Here is a 12597-nt window from a genome sequence, read left to right on the forward strand (position 1 = left end):
TGACTGAATGCCCTGGATTCCAAGCCAAGGTAAGTTTTAAAGAAACGACTGTGTTCTTATGTACATTCCATGGAAACCAGTTAGAATCGGAGCCTTCGCCATCACTGTGTGTGGGGGGAGAGATTTCAGGAGTCGTTTCTCTGAGAGACGGTGCTGTTTACCCAGCTCTCCCTGAGCCCAGTGTGATACATCACATAGGCCTCACAGAGCATCAGGCCAGAAAGACCTTGGCTTTCTTGAACTACACACTGGGCTTGAATAAAAGAGGAGCGTGCATGCGTGTGTGTGTGTGTGTGTGTGTGTGTGTGTGTACACCCCTCGCGTACAGAGCCTCTTCTTGTGCTAAGAAGCAAGCACACAAGGCACAGACAGAACCAGTGAGCTCTGCCCGCCCCACTCAGGTGATCCATCACTTTCCAGACAGCGTGCTCTCGGGAGGCATGCCCCGGGAGGAGGTACGGGGAAAGGGAGGGCCTGCAGATTTAATATACAGCATCTTACTCATGACAAATGAATTTGCCAATGAGAAGTGAAGAGAGCTTTGGTTCCAATCCCTTTATGATCCAAAGCAGGCAAATCCCACCACGTGTTTAATATATCGTTCCTGTTAGTGAGCTCTAACAACGTCTGAGGTGGTGGTGATGGGCCCTGGGGCGCTGCTGTAAGAGGAGAATGAATGAGGAGAAGCAAAGACCACGCCCCGGGGGAGAAAGCTGCAGCACACACCAAGACACGGGCTGTCAGGAATCGGAGGTGAAAGGAATTCCCTAGGATACGAAAACGCAAGTGTATTTAACATCTCCCTTCTAACAAGGAATGCTCTAGAAAGCAGCAGATGGAGAGAACTGCTTCAGGACAAGACTTTCTTCCCCAAGAGGTTGGTTTAGAATTTCAAGACTCACCCCAAGTCTGCGTATCGAATGCCTCACTGGGCAGTGCCGGGTGGGCATCACTGAGATGTGATGTGAAGAAGAGCAGCCCTGGGGATTCTCCATGTCCATCGCTCTTTGCACCCGAGACAAAGGTCAACATGCTTTACATCATCCCCCTCCCCCTCCAATGAGTGAGAGGAAGTTGGGACACTAGGCAAGGTCTCAACTCTGCAAATGAAGAGCTGTACAAATTCGCACGTCCTGGAATTGTTTTCCTAACAAATAACCCTTTGTGCTCTGAGTGTTCCATAAAAATGTAATAGAAGTGAAGGCCCTCAGGCAACTCCTAGACTAAAAGGCAGACACCGTGGTGGCTGAGAGTCACTGAGGCAGGTAAGACGGATGGGCTCAGTGAGTTCAGCGAGTGCCAGGGCTACTGGGGAGGCCACAGCATCTCCTGCCCACAGACCACCTCCTGGAGACTTTAAAGAGCAAAGACTTGTGTCCGCAGAACATTCCGGTGGCAGCCCTGCTCCCCCCCTCCTCCAAAACACCTCCTCCTCCTGCTGTCCGCTGCCCCGCCCCACCTGGGCCTTCCCACAGGCCGTCCACGCGGCCTCCTCAGCACAACGCCATCACTTTCTCAGAAAGAGAAGGAACAGAAAAGACATCTACAGAAAGTACCTAAGTGGTGGCCTGGGCTGGAATGCGGAGTGAGCCGAGTGCAGATTTCTTTTCGGGGTGAGGGGAGTGTTCTAAAATCCGAGTGTGGTGGCGGTTGCACACCGTAAATCTGCTAACCATTACGGAATTACACACTTCACACAGCTGAGTCTTATGGTATGTAAATTATCCCCAATAAGGCTAATTATAAAAAAGCATCAGTTGTGTTTAACAGTAAGCTATGAGCGTGTGTCCACAGGTGGGAGTAACAGCTCTGCCGAGGACGCGGAAGCAGGAGCAAATGGACAAGACTGTTCAGAATTCCTCCAACTTTAATTGTGGGGCGAGATCAGGCAGCCGCTGAGGATAAAATGCAGTCCCCGGAGCAATCACAAGGCGGCTTTTTGTAAAGTGGACATGATAAGAGTTATTTTTTTATTAGCGCAAGTGGTCAAAAGTTGCTGAAATTGTCCTCATTCCTCCACTGTCTCTTTTTTGCCAGTTTCTTGCCCTTCAAAGAGAGGATACCTGGCCTCCACATCGGCCCACGAGAGGCTGCCGTTGGCCAGATCTCGGACGACACTGGGCAGTTCAGAGACCTGGGGTAAAAGGGAAGAGAATTCCAAGAGTCAACCAACTCGATCAGACTGTCAGAAAGGGTTCACCCTGAATTCAGGAACCCTCGCAGCCAAACCAACGTTTAACAGTGACTAGAAACCAGTCCCCACAGGATGTTTCCTGTCCTGCCCTCTGCAGCCACCTCACTTACCCATCCTCACCTCCCTCCAGCCCAGAACGCCTGCCAAGCCCCACAAAACCCAGTTCACCCACACAGCCTTCCTTCATTATTCCGTCTCTGTGTCAAATGCAGTGACTTCATGTGTGTCAAATCTAACCCTGAGAACAGGGGTCACCCAGGGGCCACTCAGGGAGCCAGGGCAGGCTGGTACACTGGAGAGCCCCAGCTCAGGGGCCAGCGTGTTCCTCAGCCATAAGCACACACTGGCCGCCAGGCAGCAGCCTTTCTCAACCCTAAGCCCCAGGATGCCCTGGAGATCTCGATAGAGCAGTTCTGTCCACCCCTCCTCGCCCCTCCCCCCCACAGCCCTCTCCACCCCAGCTTCCGATTCAGTAGGTCTGGGGCGGAGCTTCTGCTCATCCAACAAGCTCCCAGGTGATGTGGATGCTGCTGGCCCAGGGCCCAGCCTCTGAGAACCACTGACAGATGGGAATGCAGGTCCAGAGGAGTGAGACTGGTTTTGTAAAAGGACAAGCAAGACTTCCGAACCAGACTGTAATGTCCTCTGGGAAAAGCAGTCTTTTCCCTCTGCTTTCCCCACGCCTAGCTCTCTATATCAGGCTGAGCGATTACCAGGCTCTAAATAAAAGCCTCCTCAAGATGAATAAATTAGCCAGGTGGCTGTCAATTAAGGTGGCCGCTCTTCCCTCCCCCTCCTGCACTTCTCCTGTCTCCACTGTTACCTTCTCATTAAGTAAAATTACTACGACATATGTGCTGTTTTAAATGGGTTAACATGGGAAAGTTTATACACGCACATGTATACATTTATATAGAAACGTCCAAGTCCCTCAAAGCCTGCCAATAAAACTATGACAACAACCGCTTGGGATCCTATTTCTCTTGCCCAAATAATCAAACAACTATAAAAGCAAACTGCCGGAGAATGAGCCCAGAGCGACCCGAATGACTATAAAACATTAGAGATGTGTTCATGGATATTTTCATAATGAAACCAAGGGGACTTGGGAATCTGTGCTCTGTCTGCTATAAGCCTGATTAAAATTAAAAAGAAAAAAGGAAAGGGGAGCATCAACATCCAGCTCAAATGAGAAGGAACCGGCACACATTTCTAAGGCTACAGCAGCCAAAGGGAGGGCGGGCACCTCAGCTCGAATCTGCCGCATGGAGTCCCGGTCCCGCAGGGTGGCCGTGTGTGGGGTCTTGTTCACGGTGTCAAAGTCAATGGTGATGCCGAAAGCCACGCCGATCTCGTCAGTCCTGGCGTAGCGTCTCCCGATGGACCCAGAGGAATCATCTACCTTGTGGGAGACGCCGTTCCTGGTGAGGGCTTCCGCTATCCAAAAGCAATTAAACAAATTCAAAATAAAATAATGGAGAGCCAGTGTCATCTAAATGTTGACTTACAAGTTGAGGAAACTTATAAAAGGAACTAAGGCAGGAGAGTAATTAAGTTACAGCCCCAACAGAGAGAAAAATCCCCAATGTTGAGTAAGTCCCTTGCTGGACCCCAACCCCTCACTCACACCTCACACAGCTGCTGGGTGGGGAACGAGCATCAGAATCTACGGCCAAGGCCAGTCCCGACTCCAGCACCTCCCCTTGCAGGACCCCAAGCTGCTCAATGAACTCTCCGTTTCCCAACATTGAAGTGAGTGAGCTGCACCAGGGACCACGAGGCTCCTGTCGGTGCTGGGGGCTCAGGGGCTGGAGACCCCCAGGAAGTGAGCTGGAGAAGCAAGGCTGCTCTCAGTCTGACACCTGGTCCCACCTCTACTCACTCAAACACTAGGAGGAAACCTCCCGACAAGCACACTCTCTCTCAGAAATAAGAGCAGAGGCTAGCACCACTGGGATTTTATTTTCTTAAAAAGACACTTCCTAAAATTCAGTCTACTTGACAGGGTTCCCATGAAGGTTGCTCAATTGGATTTGCTTACATAATTCCCTGACAAATGGCATGAACTCCTGGTTCTGGCTCAGTGGAAGGACGGAGCATTTGAATGGTGCTACCACCGCTGGGAAACTGAAGAACTAGATGAGAGAAATACAAATGTGTTAGTTTATAAAAATCTAAATGCTACTGTCCAAACTTCACTATCAAAACACCAGGACACACTAGGAAAAGCAGCCTGACGGAAGAGAACAGCAGGTCACCAGAACAGACCAGAAAGGTCTGCTTTTAGCTCTGAAGTCGGACCACTCAGCTGAGCGCTCTCTCTGGACCTTAGTCTCGCCATCTACACAGCAGGTCTCTCCCACCTGCTCCACGGGCCTCACAGCTCTGCTGTGAAAGTTAAATGATGGGAAAGCACTCTCAAAGCCACCACAGAAGATGCCAATTTTCTGGAAACTATAAAAAGCCTTACAACCTGGCTGGTGTGGCTCAGTGGTTGAGCATCTGCCTAAGAACCAAAAGGTCACTGGTTTGATTCTCGGTCAGGGCACATGCCTAGGTTGCAAGCTTGATCCCCGGCAGGAGGCCTGCAGGAGGCAGCCGATCAGTGATGTTCCTCTCTCATCAATGTTTCTCTCTCTCTATCCCTCTCCCCTCCTCTTTCTAAAAACCAACAAAAAGCCAACAAAAAGCCTTACAGCCTTCCCTCTTTCTGTGGAGATCCCTAAAGAATCTCCCTTCAAATCACCAAATAATACGTGGGAGGGCCCCATTCTGTCCTTAAAGCGTTTCAGCGTATGAGCCTCAGTGACCGAGTAAAACCAGAAAGTTTAATCAGCTCACAAATGTATGTCCAAAAGAAGTAACATGACGCAGCGTTGGTGGTATAGCGGTGAGCATAGCTGCCTTCCAAAGGAAGTCATATGAAACAAACGAACATGCTCTGTTACCCCATAGGAAAAGCACAGCCCCTCTCACTGCTCCTGAACAGGCTGCGGGGGTGCTCAGACGGGAAAGAAAGCGAGGATATTCTGTGGAAGGCAAACTCGCCTGCCTTTCTGGGTTGGAAACAGGTTCTTAAATAATATTTAAACAAAAGGTTCGCCTGAAGGTAAGAATATGAAACTCAGAATGAATAGGTCCCATAAAAATAATAAATGACACAGGTTCCAGTGCAGCCCACCCTAAAACCTAATCAACTTCCGATGCCCAGCGACAGTGAACACCCGCGGGGAGTAAGCCCCGGACTCCAGGGCTGCGGCTGTCGTGGTCACATGTTCAAGTCCAACTCCTCGCCTCCACCTGTGACAACGATTTGTGAGAAACGGGGACCTGCCTTCCTGGAAAAAATGTTATCTCACTGACAATGTTTTTATACCAAAGCCTTAGGAAAATGGGTTAGGAACTACGTGCTAGTAATTTAAGAACATTTTTGGCTTCCCACAGCCTAATCAAATGTCTCTTCATGATAGGAATCTCTGCAATTCATAAAAAGCTGTCTCTAATTTCCTCTGGCTTAGCCCTTACAACATTTCTACCAGAACTCTAGTTTTATCAATATTGTTAGATTCAAAGGAACAGCTAAAAGGCTTTTTAAAAACCGATTTAAAAATAAACAGAAAAGCTCGAAGCAAACTTGACATCTGCAAAGAGCACATTCCGTTAGGGACGTCATCCCTGCTGGAGGAGACCAGCCAGCAGGCCTGGTGTCAGCCTTGCTCCCACTGTCTACTGAATGAATGAAAAGCTGCTCCTTCAATGTCAGGAAATGAAGATGCAACTTGAGGGCAGAGAATAAAATGGCGACTTTAAAAGCTACCTACTGCCAATAGTAAGTATGTCAGATGTACAATACTGGCACCAAGGGCTCATCGGTCCATTCTTTAAGGTTACATGTCCCAGAAAGAGTTGATGTCCAACATGATGCACACATCAGCTTTAGAATGAATGGTCATGTAGATGAGACCCTTCCTCTCAGTTAACTTGACATTTATGGCTGCTCTTCTCTGGACATTCTCCCTCTGACTGAGCGTCTGCTATAAATCAAGGAGTATACTTTCCACAGGCAGAGGTGAGGTGAGAAGGTGAAGGAAGGCAAAGTGAAGGGATTAAGTGGCAGACGTGGGCAGCGATTCAGAAACGGCAGAACGAAAGGAAACTTATGAAGTTAACAAAGACTTCTTATAAATACTGATTGTTAGCAATGCTTGGATGACAGGAAGGGCTATCCCCCAAAAGCCAATGCCCAATTTAAGATCTGTCACTCTCCCACACTGAAATCACCTGGGGCTCCTATAAAAAAACACAGATCCCTGGATCTAAGACCTAGTGAATCAGTATCCCTGAAAGAGAACCTAAGAATTTATGTCTTTACCCCAAAAGCACCCCAGACAATTTTATGCCCTGTAAGGTTCCCTTAAAAGCTTTACTCGTGCAGACATAGTTTCTTGGTTTGGCCAAATTCTAAGAGCCATTCTTTCCTTTCCAATTCTCTGAAAACGTGAGTATATCCAGAAAGTATCATTCCTTCCACTGATGCAACAAAGATAGTTCCCTCAAAGTGGTATGTTGTGTCTCAGAATAGAGATCACCAAGCAACTAAAACAGTGGCATCAAGAATAACCCGCACACCCTGAAGCTCAAATGAAATAACATGAGGCAGTGCATTGCTCTGTGGACAGTTACACAAAGATGAGTAGTAGCAGCTAACTGGTCACTCAGTCTTACTCACGTACGTCAGCCAGTTTCATTTCTGGCCTTGTCAGAGAAAACACATGTGCGGGACAGCTTACCGTTCTCTGTTCGTCTCCCTCGCGCACGTGGAATGTATGTTCGAATACCGTATACATGATCCTGCCCAGCCCGAAGGAGGGTTCAATTACATTCGGGACAACTTCTTCCACTGCAAGAGAGAGAAACTCAGTAACATTCTCAGAAACCCCATGTGACGCATCTCAGGGCCTCGCTAAGTAATCCTCATTAGCACTAAAATTATCTCTCGTCTAGATGAATTTTGATCGATTCTGTACATCAGAATAAAGACACATCCCTGAGAACTATTTGCTGGTAGGAAACGTGATGCCTTTAAAGCAGCGGTTCTCAACCTGTGGGTCGCGACCATCGGAAAACACATATAGCATATCAGATATTTACATTACGATTCATAACAGTAGCAAAATTACAGTTATGAAGTAGCAACGAAAATAATTTTATGGTTGGGGGTCACCACATGAGGAACTGTATTAAAGGGTCGCGGCATTAGGAAGGTTGAGAACCACTGCAAGAGAAAGTTGGAGTGAAAAACAACTTCATCAAATTTCATTAGTTGTTTATATAGCACAGAAGTGAAACAAGGCCCCAGGTACTTCTTCCCCAGTTGGTCAGCTATGAACAATAGCGGCTACACTCTAACGTCCGCCTTGCCTATGAAGAAAGTATGAAAACTCTAGAGCTTTTGTAAGATTTTGCTGAGATGAACAATCTATCATGACAGCTGGCAAAATTAACAAGAATGATTCCTACACACACGAGTACCAGTGGTTTGTTCGGTTTGCTTCCCATCTTGCCATGTGGATGAGAAGTCTTTGAGAGAGCCAAGTTACTGCCCCTGCGTGTCCAAGGTTCTGGGGTCAGGAGGCCCTGAGAGAAGTGTGCTCAGGGATCAGCACTCACTCAAAGACATTCACCAGGGCCCACAGCATTTCCCACGGGGGAGGCTGTGCCTGTGGGACCCACAGGAAATGTACTCATCAGAAAACAGCAGGCTACGCACTGTCCAGGTCTAAGGTAACTGACTTTAACCTTGGAGAGTTTACGCTGCAAGGGAAATGAGGTAACTAGAACTAAAAACTCACATATGTGAAAGAAAAGAGAGCCTATTTCTTTTGTCTGTGATAAAGAGTAAGAATATCATTTTAGAAACATCATGGAGGCATTTTCAGCTCATCCTTCCGGGGCGTGCGAGCAATGGCTCTGAACCAGCTACAGGACGGTGACGAAGTAGCCCAGGCCATGAAGAACCCCTGCTCACGGTTACCACTTCAGACCGCTTGCCCAGCTCCCTGAGGCCTGGCCCCAGAGCAGGCCAGGCACAGTGGAAAAGCAGGCCTGCTCTCTCCCTGGCAGGAGCTTCCCCTACCCACCACTCCCCGCTCCCAGGAGTTTTAATGCAGCCACCATAAACCATAAGCATCTTCATAAGTTCCAAAATACTCGCTCCCAAATTCACAGAATTTGTTCTATTAAAAAAAAGTCACCGCCTTGGCTTTTAAAAAAGCATTAAAGATCACTAAGTGAAGTTTAACAAGTTAATCTGCCAAAAAAAAAGTAGAAGGGGTGAAATCCCTCTTTTGCTTAGGAAACAAAAGCACTTTTCCTTAAAATGAAAAAGAAAAAAAGATCTTTTAAATCAGAGATATTCTTCATATGCACCTGAGATCATAGGAAATATAAAGGTGGCATTATAAATTATTCTCCAGTCTGAGTACAATTATGCTCTTTAAAAAAGGCCCAAGATAATGCCTTAAACATATTCATCAAACTTAGGGTTATGGCATTAAAAATTTATTTTTCCTCTTCAAATTTTCAGTAAACTGGTTATGTTATAAAAGTAAAAAAACAAACACAAACAAACAAAAAAAACTTTAAGGAATAATAATATTTTTTTGTTTGTTTCTTAATTATTTTTACAAATTTACCATATAGTGTTTTCTGGAATCTCTTCACATTGACCATGTCTCCTGTTAACTGAAATGTTTTCCCTTCAGTTTCAATAGTGAATTCCCTACAAAGAAACATTACATATTAGTGAAAACAGGCATCCCTGTGCCTTCATTCAAAGGAGCTTTACAGACCACTACCTGTTTTCCATTTCAAGTGGAATACAACTTAGTCAACTCTCGGATAGAATAGCTGAAGCCAAACTTAAATTACTTCATAAGAAACACCAAATTAAGTATTATTCTAACAAAGGCATCAAATAGTATTCTGGGAGGCACCCCAAAATAGGACTAGTTTTATAGAATTCCATAAGTGGCTTAATAATCAATTCCTTTGGTTTGAGATCAAGGTAAAACCAAAAACAATGTTTTAAAAATTCAATTTTGGAATAATTACAATAAATTTGTCAAACACAGGCCTGCTGACAAAAGACCACTGTTCTCTTTATTGTCCCAACAAATGTAAGAATGACCAGCTTGTCATTGTGCCAAGTAATCTTAAAACTCCCACTCTATTTCCCAAATAAACTTTGACATTTATGTTGATGAAGATCAGCTAAACGTTTAATGATTCTGTTTGATATGTCGATATAAAATATTATCCCCCTGTCCCCACATAACTGACTGCAGTATGTTCCCATCCTGAGATACACCCATTCTGCTTCGGGCTAGAAGACTTCACCTTTACAACGTGCTCACGAGGCATTTCCTCCCATTATGAAGATCAGGGTCTCTCACAAGCAGCTTAGTGCTGGGAGAGACAGGCCCCCTGTGGTTGTCTTTGAAGCTGTAGGGCTGACACAGGTTGCACTGGGTTCTGCTAGTTTCTAGCAGGGATGATCTCATGATTACATGAGTGACTTTCACTGACCCCCTCCAACTGTACATTCTGTCTGAAGTCTGTGCGTGTGCATTAAAGATCCCACTCCACAAACTGTATCGTATATAATCTCTCTGCAAGCACGGCCTAAGTATAGAGTAGGTAATGGTTATTAACAAGCTGAAATAAGCAAGGAGGAAACCATTATTTGAGAATAATTTAAAAAGAAAACTGTCTTATTTGTGGATAATATCTAACTAGTGATCTATGTCCATTTTAGTAAGATTTGAAATGGATAACTGTATTCTCAACTTGCAGGGACTCATCTTGCAATAGGTCTTTTGACAGATATATACATGCACATGCAACCACCATCGCTCCAGAGGTGGCCCTGTCCCTTATCTCAATCCCCTCCAGCCCCAGTTAATCAATGCTGTGCCTCCTATCACTGTAAGCTAGCGCTGTCTTTCCTAGGATTTCGCATATAATCTTTGTGTAAGACTTCTTTCACTTAGCCGAATGTCTATGACAGTTGTTGGCAAACTTTCTGTATAGGGCCAGATATAAAATATTCCAGGGTTTTCAAGCCATATGCAGTCCCTTGTATTCTTTTTCTTAAACAACCCTTTGAAAATGCAAAATTCATCCTTAGCTGGAGGGCTGTATGAAAGCCCGGCCTGCATGGCTCAGTGGTTGAGCGTCGACCTATGAACCAGCAGGTCAAGGTTCGATTCCTGGTCAGGGCACATGCCCCGGTTGCAGGCTTGATCCCCAGTGTGAGCCTGCAGGAGGCAGCCAATCAATGATTCCCTCTCATCATTGATGTTTCTCTCTCTCCCTCTTCCTTCCTCTCTGAAATTAATAAATATATTTTAAAACAGTATGAACGATGTTTGAAGTGTACTTAAAAATGTGTATTCTGGTTTTTAGACATTATATAACTGACATTAAATTAATAGTGATCCTCAACTTTTGTCTACTTGCTCTACAATTACTGAGAAAGGGGTGAAAATATCTCCAACTATAATTGTGGATTTGTCTATTTTTCGTTTTAGTTCTGTCAAGTTTGCCATACACATTTTGAGGTTGTTTTTAGTTGCATATAGTTAGAAGTGATACACCTTCCTAATGAACTGACCCTTTCACATTGTGAAATGCAACTCTACCCCTGGTAATTTTCCTTGTTCTGATGTTTACTTTGCCTGATATTAATAGAGCCACTCCAACTTTCTGATTGTTTACATGGGAACATTTTTTTAAACCTACTTGTGTATTACAGTTGCAGTAAGTTTCCTATAAACAGCATTTAATTGGGTCTTGAATTTTTTAAATAGTCTGACCATGGCTATTGATTTAAGTGTTTATAGATCAGTGATTTTGAACATTTCTTTATATTTATGGCACACATAAACTAATTACTAAAATTCTGCAGCACACCAAAAAATATATTTTTACCAACCTAACAAAGGTATATTTTGATTTACAAATAATAATAATAATTAGTAATAGTAATTACCTACCCTTTTTTCTCCAAAGTGACTTTTTAAAAAATCAGGTGCCTAAACTTGTGTATAAGATTTCTGGTACCAAGAATTAACCAATCAGAAACAACCTTATTATGCTACATGACTAATAAGATAAAACTCTATTGTATGACCTATATATTTATGGTTTAAGGCAGGGCATTCATACTAGAATGCTATTGTGTTGGCTGTTGTCATTTTTTTATTTGACAATTTAAGGGAAGTCAGTCAGGTATTGCATGTCTTATAAATTCTTGTGGCACACTGGTTGGAAATCGCTGATTTGAATCATTATATTTAGTGTAGTTATCAATACTATTGAGTTTAAGTCTACCATCTCATGAGTTAGTTTGTATTTGTTCCATCTGTTCTTTGTTCATTTTTCCTCTTCTGTCTTCTTCTAGAGTATATTTTATTATTCTACTAGAGACCTGGTGCACGAATTCTTGCACAGGTCCCTTGGCCAGGCGGCAATTGGGGCTGGCCTGCCGGAGGGAGGGACCTAGGGAGGCCAGACCCAGTAGCAAGCTAACCAACAGCTGATTCCATGAGGAATCAGGCTCCCTCCTCCCTCCTGTCTGGGTCCGGGGTGCGGGTGAACCAGATTTGGAGCTGTCAGGGCCCCAGCAGCAAGGTCTGTGTCAATGCGCATCATAGCTACCGGCCAGTCGTCTGGTTGTTCTGGTCTTTCGGTTATAATGGTTGCTTAGTCTTTTATATATATAGATTTTATGTCCCTTATTGGTTTATTAGTTATATCCCTTTGGTTTTTATGTGGTTTTTTTCCAGTAAATTGCTCTAAAATTTACTATATGTACTTTTATTAATTTATCATAGGCTACTTCAAGTAATATTATGACATTCACTTATAATATACCTGGTACACCTTAAAATGGTCTATTCCCAATGCATCACTCTTATCCTTTGAACTATTGATGGCATACATTTTACTTCTATATATGTTGTAAGTTTCACAACACATTGTTATTGTTTTTGCTTTAAACAGTGCATTATCTTTTAAAGAAATTAAGAAATGTCATTTATATCTACCCATGTATTTAGCATTTCTAGAGCTCTTAATTTCTTTGGGTAAACTTAAATTTCCATGTTTCTGCTTGAAGAGATTTCCACACTTCTGCTTGAAGAACATCCTTGACATTTTTTGCAGGTAGGTCTGCTGACAATATATTCTCTGAGCTTTTGTCTGTCTGAAAGCATTTCCTTTTCATCTTTGAAGAATATTTTTGCTGGGTCTAGGGTTTTTGTCGGTAAGCACTTAAAAAAATTTCATTCTATTATTATACTGTGGCTTGCCTTGAGTTTGATGAGAACTCCAATCATTCC

The 12597-nt window shown here is 44.2% G+C and overlaps 1 protein-coding gene across 3 annotated transcripts in view; it reads right to left on the bottom strand.

Moving 5' to 3' along the window:
• Positions 1–1849: 1849 nt before the first annotated feature.
• The window catches only part of GARS (glycyl-tRNA synthetase), a 34366-nt gene continuing 23618 nt past the window's right edge, over positions 1850–12597 (bottom strand). For 2 of the 3 annotated variants that reach the window (XM_006088739.2, XM_023753822.1), the window contains 5 exons: positions 8890–8975; positions 6985–7094; positions 4236–4329; positions 3441–3631; positions 1850–2134 (listed from right to left, as the gene is read on the bottom strand). In XM_006088739.2, the coding sequence (XP_006088801.1) occupies positions 2009–2134; positions 3441–3631; positions 4236–4329; positions 6985–7094; positions 8890–8975 (607 nt within the window). In that variant the 3' untranslated portion in view covers positions 1850–2008. The remainder of the gene's footprint in view (positions 2135–3440; positions 3632–4235; positions 4330–6984; positions 7095–8889; positions 8976–12597) is intronic. The other variant, XR_002829268.1, reaches the window with a different exon arrangement.

This window comes from Myotis lucifugus, unplaced genomic scaffold (genome assembly GCF_000147115.1).
Source record: "Myotis lucifugus unplaced genomic scaffold, Myoluc2.0 scaffold_52, whole genome shotgun sequence".
Classification (NCBI taxonomy): domain Eukaryota; kingdom Metazoa; phylum Chordata; class Mammalia; order Chiroptera; family Vespertilionidae; genus Myotis; species Myotis lucifugus.